The following is an 18073-nucleotide window of genomic DNA, read 5'->3' as shown; positions in this document are numbered from 1 at the left end:
CTGTGTGTGATGCGATTTCTTTACAAACAGGGCCTGGTTTATGCAGTGTCAGCTTAACCACTTTCACTTCACTTCTGTGATTTGGAAGACAATTCAGTGTCCTGAACTGAAACTGTTTCACTGTAACTGACCTTTGTAATGATCAGTGAAAGCTGAAAACTCAGAATTTCAAGACACTGCTGTTTGACCTAGCTGTTGACATCCAAGGATTGTTCTCTTGAAGTGAGCTTGGTAACCGTTATATTGACTTTCTTGTTCTACCATCAGATCATGGTCTTAGTGGGGTATACCTTATGGTGCCTTAAGAAGTTAGCAGGGACAGTGCTTGTAGTGACAAGCCTGGTAGTTAAACACTGCACTCTCTGCAGAAAAAGAGAGTATGTTGTACGCTTGGAGTGCTGTAGAGATTCATGGTGCTGCTTTTGTCACCTCTCAGCAGCATATTGCTCTCCTTCTCTATTTGATTTTGTAGGCTACCTCAGCAAAGCTAGCTTGAAAAACCAAAGTTTCTTGGTCTCAGCGAAGTAATCAGTGTGGCTAAAAAACTGAGGGTTTGTCTTACGGCTTTTCATGTTACTATTGTGCGGCGAATGAAGAGACGGGGCGCAGCTTGATGCAAGCAAATGTCAATTTATTGTACAGAAGCACGAGTTTATATACACTTTCAGAAGCTGCGCGTTTTAAACAGATTGGTTCTTGAAGCTAAGCCTTGCATACTAGGCAGTCCCTGATTGGTGGTTAACTGCCATCAATTAACAGCAAGGTGCTGCCTTTCCTTAGCGCCATCCTTGGTGCCATCCGTCTCCCACTCCCCTGTGCTCTGTAAACACGCCCCATCATGTTAATTGTGTCTAGACAAGCTCGAGCACATTCCCCTCAGCTAACTGATTGCCACGCATGGTCCTAGTTTCCAGCCCACTCCTGCATCTCCCCCTTCCTGTTGCACAAAAAGAACCTTTGAAACCGAACGAGTAAAAACAAGGCATAAGTAATAGAACAAATAAAAAAAGCAACTAAGACATATTATCAGTGTCAACATAACCCACTGTCTTTGTTCCGTACAGTTTTACAATTTCCCCTTTTTGTTTTTGAACAGCTAGTACCAGGTTTGCCATGTTCTGCAGGGCCCTTGCAAACATGACAGCAACCAAGGTAATAGCAAACAAACAATACTGCCAATTGAGTGAATGGATGCCAAAAAGGCTGACATTTCCTCAGATTTTGTTAACATGTTGCTGCAATGGGGCGCCTAAAATGCACGCAGCACATACCATCAAAATCCTCACAGCCATGTCCCTGAACCAACAACAAAAAGCATTGGCAATTTTGACTCACATTCTGAACTGCCTACCAAACAAGGTGATTTAACTCTTTAATGCTTTCCCTGCTGTTACTCTGGATAAGAGAAGAACCGCTGCGACACGTTCCCATCATAGCCTCCTACTACATTAGCATCTACAGAAAGACAATTGTCGACATTCAAAGTGTAAACAATATCAGCTTCTTTTGGATTAACATTATACATAGGTGGAAGGGCACACCAAACAAGAACTGGTTCAGTCAAAAAGTTGGAAACATCACATGCCTTCTCTGAACATACCTCTGGGGTCATTCCCTTCATTCCCTCTCTTTTTTATGCAAAGAGAGACACTTTACCATAATAGAGAAGCCCCTATTTACATCTCTGAGCCCGGACACAAACCGCAGCTGTATGCTCCACCAGGCTCAGGGCAGAAATCGTTCATGTAGTTACACAGCTATGTATCTCTACAAGCATGCAGACACCTATTAGACACTAGATAACCATGTGACGTGCGGAATTAGACTCTATAACTCGAAAGTTATAAAGTAGGTATGTTTATTGCGCGCAGATGCACGGGGGATCGCTCCTCCACAAGCGTGCATGCCCGAAGTGACGAACCATCTCACATTTATACAATGAACAAATGAATATTCAATTAACGCCTATACATGTTCGTTACCTAAACCCCGCTTCGTATGTTAATTAGCTTATCAGTCCGTTTCCTGGAATGTGGTGGTCTTGCAGGTTCGTAGGTGATTCATGTTCTTGTGACCATCCGATCTTCTTCAGGTGATTCATGTCCTTATGACCACCCGATCTTCTTCAGGTGATTGTGACCACCCAATCTTTTCCAGCAAGGAGACTTAGCACTCCCTCCCTCTAGATAGCATTTGAATGTCTCTCATCTCTTCTCATTCTCTTTTAAATAGCCCCTTTGTTAGAGGAAGAAGGGCAGGCCTCTCCCCTTTGTTAGAGGGGCAGGCATCTCCTCAAAACTGTAGTTGTCACCGCACCCATGACTAGTCACCATACCCACATTCCTTAAGCAGACACATACAATCACAATCCATGTCCATTATCCCCATTTCACATTATTTCTCCATATCATGACAAAATACTGAACATGCCCTAGCGACTCCCAAAACCCATCACTTAAGTGTTTCCCACTTGCATTCCTGCCACCAATCCCTCAGACTCCCTTTCACCCTCCCCCAAAATACAATCAATGCATCAGGAGAGACGAGGGGGTGGGGGAAAGGTCTAGCTCCTTTTCCAGATCTATAGGACCTGGATCAAAAGGTTTCTCAGGGTCAATAAAATCATTGTCCGAGTTGTCCTGTTCCCGTGCTTGGTCCTGTGTTGTGAGGGTCGCTGCAATCAGTGACAGAAGCTTTGGGGGCAGAGGAGGTGTGGACAGAATCGCCATCGCTGACGGTGTCTTGAGAAGAGTCGCACTGTCAGTGGAATTTACAGCTTCCTCTGGTTTAGCACCGTTAGTAGAATTAGTCCACACTTGGCAAAGCGTAGTCAGAATTTGCCACCAAGATGTTAAATGCATTCCCGACACGGAGTTCCCCTCCGCGGCAGCATCATACAATTGGCTGCTGTCTGTACACACTTTCATTCTTTCAAAGTCTCTAAAGTTTCTTGGCTGCTCACCTGTCTCGATGCATACAGGCGTTATCCTCGGGGTTTACGTTGTCCGCCTGGTCCAGACAGCAAGACGATCGTTCGGCCAAGCCGTCTCCTCCGGAACGCAGCCCTCTTCCACGAGCTGTCTTTTTTTACCGACCAGTTCCGTCCTTATTCTTCCAAGGCTTCGGAACACCACCATAGGGGTCACCATTTGGGGAGACTGAGGCACGGACTCCCTGATCTGACTAGAAGACCCTTTATGAGTCCATATACGTCACATTCTGGGGACGAAGCCTGATTCCCCGTTACGGATTTCCCACAGCTCACCTCTCACCTCCGGAGGGATTTATGGCCAGCCGGCTCCTGCTTCCTTTCAGCAGATCATTCGAAGTTCTGTGGGATTCGCTGCATGTCGCTCAGATAGGCGATTCGAGAGCCCTTCACTTCAGATCCTTAAACACATCGCATCGGGGTCACCAATTTGCGGTGAATGAAGAGACGGGACGCAGCTTGATGCAAGCAGATGTCAATTTATTGTACAGAAGCACGAGGTTATATACACTTTCAGAAGCTGCGCGTTTTAAACAGATTGGTTCTTGAAGCTAAGCCTTGCATCCTAGGCAATCCCTGATTGGTGGTTAACTGCCATCAATTAACAGCAAGGTGCTGCCTTTCCTTGGCGCCATCCTTGGCGCCATCCTTCTCCCACTCCCCTGTGCTCTGTAAACACGCCCCATCATGTTAATTGTGTCTAGACAAGCTCGAGCACATTCCCCTCAGCTGTTTGCCACGCATGGTCCTAGTTTCCAGCCCGCTCCTGCACTATTGGATCTGAAGAAGCTGGAGTTCATGTTAAAAAGCTGGGTGAGACCTCGTGCAGTAAGAATTGTTAAGTCCTGTGGATCTTCTGAAAGCTTTGAAAATTACTTCATACCATCTTCCTATCATCTGCATAAAACATGACTATTCATAGTCACTGTTGCTCTGTGCTCTCATTCCAGGTGCTATCTTGGTCATGTGGATATAAGAGAAAGCAGTACAGTACAGTAGCTACAGCTTTTCCTTTGTTACTGAAATTGCTTCACAAGCACTTTCAGCTTATTCAAAAATACTATATGCAGTCCGTATTAGAAATCTACCCTGGACTTAATCAGGCACTCTGTTTCCATTCTTAAGTTACATGCTGTGTCCTAGTGTTACAAAAAGCTAAGAATAATGCCTTTCTATCTTCATTGCAATGAAGTATATTGTTTTAAATTATTAATGACAATTGAGGTGATTAATTCTTTAACTTATTATGGCCTTTGAAGAGTGTGGTGTGTTGACCTTGGCCGGATGTTGGGTGCCCACCAAGCTTCTCCATCACATACCTCCTCTGCAGAAGGGAGTGTGGGGTGTGTGTGTACGGCAGACAGGGAATAAGATTTAAAAACCCCAAACTTGCGGGTCAAGGTAAAGGCAGTTTAATGAAAGCAATAGCAACAGTTGCACTTGTGTGAAAAGCAAAGGAAAACCAAAGATGTTATTCTCTACTTCCCCTCTGGAGGCAATGGTTGGCCACTTCCTAGGAAGCATAGCTTCAGTGTGGGTAGTGGTTGCTCTGGAAGACAAATGTCATAAATAATAAATGCCCTCCCTTCTCCTTTCTCTTAGCTTTTATATCTGAGCAAATGTCATGTGGTATGCCTAGGACAGCTGACCCAAACTGACCATATCCCCTCCCAGGATCTTTGCCCAGCCTACTGGTGAGGTGGGGAGAAGGTTGGAGAGACAGTCTTGATGCTGTCTGAGCACTGCTCAGCAGCAGCTGAAGGCTGGTGTGTTATCACTGCCTTTCTAGCTACTAAGACAAAAGCACAGCACTGTTGAGGGCTGCTACGGGGCTCAGCCAGACCCAATACAAGGCATAATGTTGTTGGTTTCTATGCATGGCTATTCCAGAGGAGACGCTTTTTTGTGCTTGGCAGCAAGTTTACTTTTTATGGATGTCAAGTACTTGATGTAGAGGTTCTTCTGACATGCATTTGTGTGTACAGGTAAGGAAGATCTTCCTTTGTTGCATTGTCTCTCCACTCTCCAAACATGTTGATAAAGCTTGTTTCTTTGCATTAAGATGGGAATCAAGTTTTAAGTTCCAAGTATTTAAATACTTCCATTATTGTTTTTCATTCCTACCTGTTGTTTGATTTAGATAGGTACAAGTGGAGCTGCATTTTGGAGACAAAGCCCTACAACTTAAAACAAGGGAGACAGAAACAACAGTTCATGGTTTATTTGGTGTTGGAGCTGGTACTACAGTTGGACAGTCACTGTCTTCTGCAGAAACCTTAACATTTTTTAAACATGCTTAGGAGACAAACTTACAACTAGGCTGATATAGTACACAAAAATAAGGTTCTCTAAAAAAAAAAAAAATACACAAAAATTTTAGAGCAGTGTTAGGAAAATAGATTTGGACCTACCCATAGTGAAATACTTACATCAGGTGGCAGAGAAAGTTGACAATCCTTTAACTGCGAGATAATACTTTGGTTTGACATTGTGTAATAGTTACTTATTGTTCTGAACCAACATTAAACAAGATAAGGAAAAGGCAAAGGGTTTTCTAGGCAGTGCTGCTTTGAGTGTTGGATTTCTGTTACACTACTGCACTGTACAAGACTGACTAGGTTATCTAGCTCTGGCAAAGAACAGGCGTGTCTGAACAGGGAAAACCCTACCATAGTTTCCTAATGGTGTCTTGAAGAACATCACTTGTTCAGATTCAAGCTTTTTGTGTGTTCTAGTTAAGATACATATGTTGAAAGACTTAACCTGGAAAGTGCAACGTTAAGACAAACCACTAAACCCATTAAACTGCAGAGTGAACTGGTTGGGCAGATTTAAAACTGTAATTCCTTCTGGATTCCCCAGAGCGTATCTGCACTCTTCCTTAATTTGTCTTCTTCCTCAGGTTTAAGGATCATCTTCACTACATCAGTGATGCCACTATTGCCCAGTACACAAGGAACACTTAGAAAGACATCATCTTTTATTCCATGCAGGCCCTGAAAAGTAGGTAAGGATAGTTAGGCTAGAATTTGTGTATGTCTGTGTATTTTATAGAATATCCTGTCAGGAAAAACTCAACTGAGTTAGCAAAAAGGGGCTGCTCACCTTAACAATTGTAGAGATCGGGTGCACTCTTCTTAAATTCTTCATAATAGTTTCAGCTAGGTCTGCCACAGAAAGGCCAATAGCCCATGATGTGTACCCCTTCAGTTTGATGACCTCATAGGCACTACAAAGACAAAGTCACTCATTAAAAAACAAGTATCATCAACTGAAATATTTGAAGTTTGTAAGAAGGGCTTTTGGAGGTGCCTTACTGTGGAGACATCAGAAGCTTGACTGATTTGCTGATAGGACTGAAATGAACTCAGCAGTGAAGAATTGTATTTGCAGTTTACGCTACTGCCTGTAGTTATACTGGGAAGTTGGAAGTTAAAGCACTTCCCTAATTCAAAGTTCACTAACGGTGAAAAATTAACTCTGCCAAATCTACATTACTCTTTAAAGTATTATTTCAAGTCCTGTTATGTCTGCATCTTGATAATTAGTTTTGGGCTACTATGGTATTTATGAAACCAGATACAGACACTGCAGTTCAGAGATACTATAGCTCTTCATAATTTGTTATTGTATTGAAAAAAAAATAATCAGTATTTACCTGTCCACCACCTGCTTATGGACCTCCTTCCAGTGCTCCTTGTCTGCATCAGTTCCCAAGTCTGGATGAAGAGCCTTCAGGGAGACGCCAGCAACATTTACTCCGCTCCAGACAGGTACTGAGATTTGCACATAGATTAATTATCTCACAAGGAAACTTAAGTACTTTGCAAAGTTTTCTCAGAGAAAGAATTGATTCCAAATGAGTCCTGAGTGTCAAGAAGCAGTGCTGCTGGAAGGTAACTGCAGCAGTTCCTGCTGTCAGGAAGCAGCTCTAGTGCTGCTGGAGTACAGGTTAGAGAAAACTGCTCTTTCTCCTGTTCTCTAGACTTGCCCTCTGCACTTCAATTCCTATATGGAGTTCTTGGAGTAATTAAGAGATGCCAGTGAAGACAACTGAGTGACTATCAGTAGGTCTAGTGCAGGTCTTTGGGAGTCCTTTGCAGAGAATGTTACCCTTTTGCTTTTTCAGTTGTGAGGTGTGTGGGGGGTTTTTTTTTTTTTTTAGAGTTATGGGAACAACTTAGCCTAGAAATTTTTAGCCTCCTCAGGTTACAGTAATGACCTTTTCAAAGCAGAGTAACTCAGGTCAAATGTAGATCATCTAGGGTTACTCTGTGCAGCAAAACCTTAAAGCAGGACTTGCATTCTTGGGTGCTGCAGTGCAAAGGTTTTTGAGCAACATTTTGCTGTAGCTTTTGGAGATACTTGCAAACAAAGTTTCAGGAAAAAGTTCTGTGTAGCAGCCAGGCACTTACCACTGGAATCTCCATGCTCTCCAACAATCCATCCATGGCAGCTCAGAGGATGGATGCCCAGTCTTTCTCCCATGAGGTGGCGGAAACGGGCAGAGTCCAGATTGCAGCCACTACCAATAACACGGTGTTTAGGAAAGCCACTGATCTTCCACGCCACGTAGGTCAAAATATCCACTGTAAGTAGAACAGGGAGGATAACAAGTGCCACTCATGAGCGGTTTGATAACTAGGATGGTATCTTCTGTTCATCTGTAAGGGTTTTATTTGCATGCTAGTTATGTAGAATAGAACACCAATGCCTATCACCACACCTCTTTAGAACATAGTGACTGTTCTAAAGGTGGAATTGAGAGGCTGTTTATGCTACACATGCACTTAGGACACAGTCAGGGGTACTGCTATGCGGAAGATCACTTAAAAGGCAACTGAAGACCCATGTTGAAGGGAACTTTGTTTATTTCTCAGAGGACCAGCTTGCTGAGTGCTGATAGGGAAGATAACACTTCTTGCCTGTGCTTGGTTATACTAGTAAACTAATGCCACATTACTGAAGAAAACACTACTCTCTAAGCCAAACCCTTTTAAGGCAACACAAGACAAACCTGGGTTTGAAACAATAAGCAGCTTGCAATCAGGACTGTATTTAACAACATTAGGAATGATGAATTTGAAGATATTGACGTTGCGCTGGACCAAGTTCAGGCGGCTTTCTCCTTCTTGCTGACGGGCACCAGCAGTGACAATGACCAGCTTGGAGTGTGCAGTCACACTGTAATCTGCAGACAAAAGGTTGTGTCAGACATGACCTCTTTCTACACACAGTTCAGAAGTTCTCAGTTCCTTTTAGTATTGGTGAGGGTGCAAAAATTGTCCTGGTGGTTGTTAACTTTCTGTAGAAACAAAGACTAGGGTAAGTTTTCTTTTAAGACTGTGCCTTGTTGCCACAAGTGGCAACCTTAAGGGCATGTCAAAATCTTAACATGCCAAACATGGGCAGTGATATTCCACACGTTTCAGGCACAGGTGGGTATAGGGGTAGCTGCCAGGATAGCATCCAGTGCAGTTAACTAAAGGTATGAGATGGCTAGCATTTGCCCAGGTCAGGTTGCCACTAAACTTAAAGCTATCAGACATGTATAGCCAAGAAGTAAACAGTAATGCATTCAGGGGCTGACTGACTGTGAAATAAAAGTACTTCAGAAATTAATCTTTCTGAATGGACTGGTGAACTACTTGGGTTCTTATGACTGAACTGGAGGGTTCCTACTTGGACTGGGCTTAACAAGGTATACGAAACAATGTCAGCTGAGTAATATTTCTGTAGGAACAGAAATTAAGCAAGCTTTCCTCTTAATAATTATGATGCCAGGCTAAGCACTAGACTCATATGACCAGATTGAGATCCAAACTGGCTATCACCATTCAGAAATAATGAGCACATTAGAGCAGACTACTTGCCTTTGCCAGAGATGATTTTTGGTGTTCTAAGGAAAAGGCTCCCATGCTGGAGATCTAGCATCTCTCCTCTGAGCTTGTCCTCCACAACATCAACAAGGGCAAGTTCATCAGCCAAGTCCTACAAGAGACCAAGATTAAATAGTGAGTTTATTGCCCCTTTGAGCAAAGTATCCTATTTGTAAACTGTGAAATTACAATTATTTTAAAAGCAGTGATCTACTTAAGCAATTTTGCTTATCTGTAACACTTGTTCCCCAAAAGTACTTGGATCAGTTTCCTGGGATGTCACTTTGAATGATTTGTACTTTTCATGTTCTACATTCTGTGTGGAATAGTTGTAAAATTCAGCAGGGCAATGATAAAGAATAATTTAATAGCTGTTCATAAACAACCTATTTTCTAGTTAACACCAGGCTTGCTTTTTGTTAACCACAGCATTTTCAATATAACAATGCAATGCAGAGGACAAGTCATTCAGAGTGCTCAGGAGTGTTTTTTTCTAGTCCACACTGCAAAGAACTTTTCCACTGCACAATCTGCTTCAGACAAAATGAACCCTCAGTTCTTAATCTTTTTGTATGTTTAGGAGTGTTAGAGGACTCCCAGTTAGAAGGGAGTCTGAAAGTCCTTCAAAGGTAAATGCAGCTGTTAAGTCAAGATGATATATAAAACATGTTCTGTCAATACCAGAGTAAACTTCTTTTACAAGAACTACAGCTTTTTGTTCTCTTGTCAATAGCTTGAAGATTGCTGCTTCACTTCAGGCCCAAACAACAGAAGGTACAACCAGAAGTTCATCTCGTGTGCTAGCCCAGTCAGTCTCATAAGGGGGATTACTATTTGTCCCTTCTTTAGGCCTCAGGTAGTCACAACTGTGCTGCTTCCTCCCAAGTCTCACCTTCATCAGGATGCTGATAGCACAGGCCATTCCAACTGCACCCACACCAACCACACTGATCTTATTGTGGGCATGACTCTGCTCCTGTTTGTGGACATTGTGGATGAGCTGATCCTTGAGAGACATGGTGCACTTCTGAAAGGAAAGCAGCAGATTATTCCTTCAAGCTTTGGAGCTTTTACTGACGCCATAATGTTTGTGTCAAGCAAGACAGACTTTATTTGAGGATGTTAAGAAAATGAATATAGTTCACATGCCTAAAAAATCTGGCAGTATGTGCCTGTATGCAACAAAATGGCTGAAAAAACCTGAAGTATTGATAACAACACACTGCTTAAGCTCGCCATAGCTTTCCCTCAAATACAGCCTGAGAACCACTGAAGACATAGCTGGGTGGCACTCCAGCGTTGGTACGTTGTTCTAAATGGCTGTCAGTATTACATTTCGGTACAGGGAGCCATTTTAGTACTTCTAAGCACAGCATGGTCTAACAATCTCCATTCTACTGCCCTGGAAAACTACTACTGTGTGCCCTGAGAGCCTTTCCAGAGCTGAAGTTACGGAATGCTTCAGCAAGCCCTTCTTAAGCACGGCGCTATCCTCAAAGTCAACTCCGTGGGTTTATTTTAAAGTGAGACTGCACGGTTTCGAATTAAGATGTCCAGAGCCTGGCATTCCCATTTCTCTCCCCGCCACAGTTTCAGTCGCCAGCTGCACGGCAGCCTGGCAGCGCGGGCTCTGCCGGAGCGGCACGGCGGCGGCAGCCCTGCCCACACCCGCGCGGCGCTGCCGGCGGCGCCGTCCGGGCCCTGGCGCAGCCCCGCCCAGCCCGGGAGCCCGCGGCTGGGGCCGCCTCGCAGGCGCTGCGCGCGCAGACGTCGCTGCACAGGCGGGGGCGGGCGGGGCCCCCTGCGCTCTCGCTCCGGGGGCGCTGCAGCGGCCGCCCCCCTGCCCCGGGCGCTGGGCTCGGCGAGCGGCCCTCGCCCTGGCACCCTCGGCCGCACCCAGTCCCCAGAAGCGCCGGGGAGGGAGCGCTACCGCCCCGAGAGCTGCGGGCCGGGGCTGCTCCAGCGAGCCCCGGGCCCCCCGCAGAGCCCCGCGGTCGCGGGCTACTGCCGTCCCCGGGGGGCAGCAGCTCGAGGGAGGGGCGGGCGGCCGAGCAGGGCGGGGCGCCGCCACCCCCCCACCGGGCCGCACACCGGGGCCGTAGCCGGCCGCTCCCCGGCGAAAGGGACTCGGTCGAGCAGGCGGCGCCGAGCGAACCGCAGTCCGAGCAGCTCCACGTCGGGGGGCCGCCGCCTATCCCGCCCCGCAGCAGCCAGCCCCCCGCACCCCATCCCCCCCCACACCCGTCCCGCGGAGGCGATCGCACCTACCGAGTATCCTCAGCTACGTGCTGTGGCAGCAGGGCGGGGAGGTGCCGGCCGCCGTCTTAAGTAGGGGCCGGGCGGCTGACGTGGGGCGGGCGGGCCGCGGCAGTGGAGACGTGCCCGTTGGCACGTCGGGTCGGAGAGGAGGCGGGGGGGGGGGGGCGCGGCGCGCGCGCGTTGTACCGGCGCGGCGGGGGGTGAGGGGCGGGGGTCAGTAGTGCTTGGTCCGGTGGCGGCGGCTTTGGGACGCGCGGCCCGCAACGGGCGGCCCTATGCGGGAAGCTGAGGCGGGCGAGGAGCGGCTCAGCCCTGCCGGCGCCCCGCAGCCCCCCTGGGGGCCCTCTGGGCGGGCCCGCCTCAAGCCCGAGACGGCCTGGCCGGGCTGCGGCTCCGCGCTGCGCCGGCGGGAAGGTTCCCCTCATGGCGGTACTGCGCGGGCGGGTGCCGGCGGTGTGAGGCGTTCGGTGCCGAGGGCGAGGAGGACGCGCAGCGCGCGCGCAGCCGGCGGGCGGCGCCCTCGGGGACAAGGGCAGCGGAGCTCAGGCCGTTCTGGTCCCCGTTCGCCGGCCGCGCCGCTCGGTGCCCGCTCCGCGGAGCCGGGCCAGCCCCGCCGCCGGCCCCAGCCGCTCCGGTGTATGGCCGTAGCTCCGGGTGGAGCCTGTTGTCGACTGGCTAGAAACCTGCTTCTGATTTCCATCTAAATCTGCACATGTTCGGGGTTTTTATACAGACATTATCCTCTGGCGTTTACTTCCCCTTTCCGTCTGTGTGTGTACCCAACTGCCATCCATTTGCTGTTTTAACTACATAAGCTAAGCCTTTTCATAAGCTAAGTCTAGCAGGTTGGGGGGTGTGCTCTGGTCATTGGAATGGCCTTTCCACGGGCTCGCGGTTACCACGCTTTTCTTTTAGAGAGGCTGCTGTGTGGAGTGTCTCAGACAGCCTTCTTGGTGGCACCTGGAACAGGAACACTCATGTTTTCCTGTCCTTCCTGGATATGTGGTGACTGGAGTCGCCCTGTCTTTTCACAGTCACACCACACCATCAGCCAGCTCTATTCACCCTGTGCTTGGTTAGTAAACCTAAAGTCCTTCCCCTTTTCGCTTATATCCTGCTAGGATACTAACAAAGAGCAAACCCCTACACATTTTTATTGTTTCCTAGATGCCCGAAGTTTCAATTTTATACTGTGCTACAAGGTTGTCCTTTACCAAAACTACTTTCGGTAAACCCATGCTACCTTTTATCTCTTTCTCCATTGAATTTCATGTTTGTAGTTAAACTTTTCTTTGCAAGTTTTCCTGAAGAACTGCACAGATGTGAGAAGCACAGGCCCAAACGGCTTCCACCATGGCTCACTTCTGAAATCCTTGCTGTTCTCTGGTCCTGTGGTAATGCCTCCAAGTCAGTAAATGTACTTAAAATCCCTGCACCTGGATTTGTGGTTTACTGTGCATTGGGATTATGGGATGGAGAATGTCTGGTTCCTGTAGCTGGAGTACAGCAGACTCTGAGTTTTGCTCACCAGCTGGCTGTGTTCATTTATTATCTTGTGCCCGTTTCTCCCTTCTACCCCTCTTCTTAGGCTTTCTGGCTTTATGCCATGGATTAATGTGTTCATCCTTAATGAAAATAAGAGAAGCGTTAATTTGATCTTGTGTGAGTAGCTGTTACCTTTATTTTCCCATTCTTGCCTTACAGTGATACTTTTTTCACCACTCCCCATCCCCCACCCCCCCTTTTTTTTTTTAATTTCTTGTAGCTACGGTAGCTTTGTGATGTCTTAGTTTCCTTTTGGGTTTCTAAGTCTAGCTGATTTTTGGCAGTATCTGTCCAGGGCTTCTAGGACATGCTTGACTTCCTTTCTGAGGTGCTTATCTTGCGATGGCAGAAGTCCTTCCTTACTAATTAATGCCTTTGTCTTCCTCAACCCGTAACGACCTTTCCATCTATTTTTTTGTCTGGGATGTCTTTTCCCTCTTCTAAAGTCACTTTATATAGTTTACCTCTTAGTCACTATAGTTAGCCAATTTACAAAGGAGATTGCATGGAGGTCCTCATCTCCCCACGACCTCACTGTGCGTGCAAGTATAAAACATGGCCTTCGGCCATGCTAGAGCAGAGCAGATGGTGTGAAGATGGGTATATCTCAACACACCTAAGGCTTGCACTCATCTAACAAACTGTGCTTTACAACTGAAGGAATTTTCTGCTGCTGTTCAAGGCATGCTAGCGCCTTGTCACAGACCATCCTAGTGACAATTCCCTTTCGCTGTGATGATCTGACAGGAACAGTAGCCTAAAGCCTCATCATTTCTTTTGCAGTCCATTGGCAAAACAAAAGAAACAAAAAACACAGGTGAGAAAACATCTAAAAAATACTTGAAATGTGGAGATCTGTGTGAAATAAGCTAGAAAAATAAAACTATTTGGTTCTTATCATACAGGCTAACACTTTTATCAGAGGAAACTAAATATAATGACATATCAGTTGCAAAACTAGGTGTGCTTTGTTCCTTGCTGCTGCTTGAGTAATGAATGATGCTTGTGAGATGTGCAGAGGAGACTGGTAGCTAAGGAAGGGAAAGTGTGGGTAGGTGTTGAGTAGACAATGCTGCATGAATGCAGAATAAAAGGAAACCATATAACAATAGTTCTGTTGTTCTGTGTTATGCTGGGTTTGCTGAGCATCTTGTTTTATCAGAAGTCTCAAAAATGGATTAGGGAGTTCTGCATCCCAGGAATCTGTATTTACAGTGGCTTTATATAAATGGACTAAACCAGAGTTTGGGTTCCAGACATCTGGCAGGACAGAAAATGAACATTTGACAGGATCGAAAATGAAGAAAAAATATTTTCTGCTTATAAAAATGTTTACTTCTGAAGAGTTTAGATGTGAGATAAGAGGCTTCTAAGACAAGACTGGCTGGATAGATCAATGAGCATTTTAAAATTATGTAGCTAATGTCGAGCAAATGGTATTTTACTACTGCCACAGTGAGACAAAGGCTCCTTGGAGAAGAATGTTGGTATTACAAGGTTGCTCTTATCCTGTGGCTCAGGCAGAGTAAAATTGAACATTGTTTTTAGGGTGTAAGTTTCAATAAAATCTTCCCTTGCTTGTGGTTGTGTTCCCTGTTACTGAAAACAGAACCAAGACAAATTGTTGTTTATAACATAAAGCGTCAGGTTGTCCTTAGCTGTCTGTTGTCTGAAAGTTGTTGAATGTGGAAACATTTATATTTTTATTCTAGGAGTTACAAGTGGAGCCTTTCCACTGGCCTCAGGAGGCATTTGATCAGGCTTTGGTTGACAACAGAAAGAAACATTGCCACGTTCTTTTTAAACAATGTGCTTGTCTTTAAACTATGAAATACTGATGAAACCTTTATTCCAAAAATTAAGTCCCAAGACAGTTACACAAGGTGAGCTCAATGTGTGCATCTCGCTATTTTCAATGGAACACAAATTATTAGTAGATTTCTCTCCATTTTGCTAATATGCCACAGGTTTTACACGGTGATGCTTAACTTCTACACTTGTCATTTGCTCAGGTCCTGACTTATGACAGATTAAGTTAAATCTGATGCTGCTGCTGAGGTGAGTAATGACACCAAACCATGACCGGCACATATCTGTTGTATGAGCTACAGCTCAGCCAGGAGGTTAGCTATAACCCAAAGCCAGTGTTGATGCTGACCAACCCTGGAAAGGTCAATGCTACCTGAGATGTGAAGTATGACTTGCCCCTAAAAATTGTGTTATTCTCAGCATGATCCATCCTGCTTTTGCTGTGATGTTGTCAAGGGCTTTGCTTTCATATGATGTCAGTGTGTGAGAGAAGGACCTGGCACTAGACATAGCCACATTATGTTCCAGTCCTCTCTTTCTCTTTGATTTATACTGAGGCCTGAACAACTTCCTAAACAGCTTTAATGGCTTCATTTCTTTTTGTAAAATGGGAAGGGTCTTTCTGATGATTGTACTGTAGGGATTAGTTAATTTTGAAATGCTTCAGCTTCATAAAGCAAAATGAAGATTATGGAGGTTCTTTACCTAAACTAGACAGGCTTGGACCCCAAAATGGAACTTGGCACCTGGTAATGCTCTGCTAAATTGACGACATCAGAAAAGTTGCCAGAGCCAGAATTATTCCAATTTCAAAATACTTAACAGGGTAAGATGCAGGAATTTTGTTCATACTCTACAAAAATCCATATTTTGTGTTCTTCAAATCTGGACAGTATAGCCACATCAAACAGTTTGAACTGATCTCCTAAGAAAACTAAAAGCTAAAAGATGAGTTTTGCCTCGGCTTGCATCAGCAGGTATCTTTGCACATAACTGACTAGCCATGGTCCATACACTTCTAGGTCCCTCTCCTTGGCTGCTTCCATGCATGCATGTTATGGTAAGGACGCTGGGATTATAAAGATCCTGTGCTTTTGCTGCCTTACACCCTCTTTTTCTTTGCACTGTCATTGTGGGGAAGGGGAGGGGCTAGCTTATGCAATTCTCATGTCCAGGTATTTATAAGTGTGTGTTTCTACAACTTATTTTAAAATGCACACCAGGGGAATGTATATATAGAGACCAGTTAAATAGTGTTCAAGTTCTGAAGATCCCAGGCTTCCACAATGCCTTTTTGTCAGAGGTATGTTTTTGATTGCAAACTGTTTTCTAGCTGACATGTTTCAGTATGCAGAACTTCCAAGTTACACTGATTTTTCTTTCCCCCTTAAAAGTTTGGTTATGTTTGCAAGTACAACAGCAAGAGATTATGCATTCAGTATAAAGCTATAAAAAACTATTTCTTGCAGTGATTTTGTCAATGCAAAGCTAAAGAAAACTGTATTTCTTGCAGAAGCTTCCCCAGTCATCACTCTAGGTAGCTGGACTAAGCAGAATGTATGATTTTGTCTTGCTTCTCTAAGGAAATTAATTTACTCATGGAAACATGAGTCACTGTGCAGGATTCTCTAAGCCAAACCCATTCCCTTGATGCAAGCCTGAATACTTACTTACTTAGGAACTGCAGGAAATGGGATGCTTGGATAAATCACATGGTCAGAGAGAGATGGAAAAGCACACCCGTGGGCAGGGGCCACTGTTCAGTCTTCGCCTAACAAAGTCACAAAAATATCTCAGCCAGTTCAGCACCTTCCTTCTGTTGACTTTCAGGAGGCGTGCAATAGGTAATGCAGCCTTGCTGCTGCCCTCTGAACTGGCATGGGCAGAACTGTTACTGTTACCTAACGTGTTTTTGAGTGCCTGGCAGGTTGCAGTAGGTGGAGACTTTCTATAAATTACTCTAAGGAGCTGGAGTGATATGAGAGGAGGGGTGTGGGCTGCTGCTTTTGCCACTTGCCAATGCAAGAGGGCAGGCAGGTTCAGCAGCAAAAGGTCAGAGGCATGTCCCTGCACTCCATCTGGAGCAGAGACCCCCTTGCTCTTATTTTAATATTCATATTAATTCTGCAGCTGTCAGTTTTGGTTTTCTCCAGGATCCTTCCTCAGCACATCACATGCCAACAAGTTGGTTAGCTCAGGTTAAAGAGCTAGAGTCCTGCAAAGACGTTTTTACTGATTTAGTTGGGACACAGTACATTTAACAACAGAGTCTTGCCTCCCCTGTGGAGGGAGATAATTTTCCAGCATTTCAGACCTTACATATCCGGTTGACCCTCTGCATGTGCAAAACAGTAGCACGTTATGTATTCTCTCCCATCCAAAAATCACTGTGGCCAAACTTCTGTTTTTGTGAATCAGAATTCCAGGTTGTGTTGCTGGAAGCTCAGCATCTTGTGGTTGAGAAGTTGCTGGGCCATACCACCACTGTAGAAAGCTGAGAGTACATCTCAACATTACAGATGCACAGACTTGGTGGAGGAACTTCACGTCCTGCCTGCTCTACAGAACCACAAGAAAGATGTGAATTCATGCCTTTATCTCTTTCATCCATTTAAGAGATGAGAGCATCACAGCTGAAGCTCTGCAAAAGGAAGGTCTCACTTGGGCAGCATGAAGTTACAGAGTCAAGGAAGTCCTAGACATTGGAAATAGTTTAGTCTGTGTTTTCATGAAGGATCCACCTCAGCATGCAGGATACTTCTCTTCCAAGCTTTCACTGACGACATCAGCACTATAAAGTGTAACTTTTACAGCCTCTGAGATTTTCTGGCTTGCGACGTATGGGTTAGTTTCTGCAGCTCTTTGTGGTTCCTGGTGAATAAAAACCAAGCCAGTTCACTGCCTGGAGTGGAGTGGGAAAGCCAGAGCTCAAGAGATAATCACATTCTGGTTTTGCAGTCTCCATTTAGAGCCTGGGTGCCAACACAAGTGTGAGCTTTTGACTCGGCTTTGTTATGCAGCTGTAAGTGAAATCATCAACATACTTCAAGCAGGTACCAAGTTGAACATCTGTATTGGGAGCACAGCTTCACAGCGCAGGCATGATACATACACATACCACAGTTCTCCTCAGCAAAGAGCTCACTAAAGAGGCAGAACAAGACAGGGAAGTGAAATTGGAAGCAGAGTAAGGCAGAGTGATTGCCAAATATGATGCTTTTCTTGGTGTGCTGTGTTTTTCAAGAACATTACACAAACATTACACTGACCCTTAGCTCTATCAATTCACTTTTCTTAGTTACACTCAAATTTTAAACAGAAAATGAATGGTTGCTGCTTGCCTACGGACTGCCAATGAAGCATTTTCATGGTGCTATGCTAAGTGTGGAGTTTCTGGTTTGTGGACCCTCTGCTCCTGTATTTGGATGAAATTGCACAAATGTTAGCAAGCATTTGCAGGCAGGGCTTTGTTGTCTTACAAACTATGGTGAGTCTTGTTTAAGGAGGCAGATGCTACCACTGAGAACAAACACCTAACTTTTAGCTCCTATGGAGGGAATCGTGATACTTGCAGAATCTCTTTATTCTCCAA

General features: G+C 45.3%; 1 protein-coding gene across 1 annotated transcript; it reads right to left on the bottom strand.

Moving 5' to 3' along the window:
* Window positions 1–5195: 5195 nt before the first annotated feature.
* Window positions 5196–11285, bottom strand: LOC101924734 (L-lactate dehydrogenase A chain). Its single transcript, XM_055814769.1, has 8 exons — window positions 11137–11285; window positions 9761–9895; window positions 8863–8980; window positions 8007–8180; window positions 7405–7578; window positions 6648–6765; window positions 6095–6218; window positions 5196–5985 (listed from the first exon to the last, which is right to left on the bottom strand). Exons 2-8 carry the CDS (start codon window positions 9884–9886, stop codon window positions 5821–5823), a joined length of 999 nt encoding a protein of 332 aa, XP_055670744.1. The 5' UTR covers window positions 9887–9895; window positions 11137–11285; the 3' UTR covers window positions 5196–5820.
* Between the last annotated feature and the right edge of the window lie 6788 nt (window positions 11286–18073).

Source organism: Falco peregrinus, chromosome 9 (assembly GCF_023634155.1).
Source record: "Falco peregrinus isolate bFalPer1 chromosome 9, bFalPer1.pri, whole genome shotgun sequence".
Taxonomy (NCBI): domain Eukaryota; kingdom Metazoa; phylum Chordata; class Aves; order Falconiformes; family Falconidae; genus Falco; species Falco peregrinus.
Note: the sequence above shows the minus strand (reverse complement) of the source record. Positions and strands in the feature narration are given on the sequence as shown.

Bases quoted from the DNA above. Each gene is read 5' to 3' on its own strand.
- LOC101924734 (XM_055814769.1), bottom strand. From the start codon at position 9,886: ATGTCTCTCAAGGATCAGCTCATCCACAATGTCCACAAACAGGAGCAG. The intron at 8,981-9,760 runs GTGAGACTTGGG...GGTCTCTTGTAG, and splicing joins CTATCAGCATCCTGATGAAG to GACTTGGCTGATGAACTTGC. The intron at 6,766-7,404 runs GTAAGTGCCTGG...TGCAAATCTCAG, and splicing joins AGAGCATGGAGATTCCAGTG to TACCTGTCTGGAGCGGAGTA.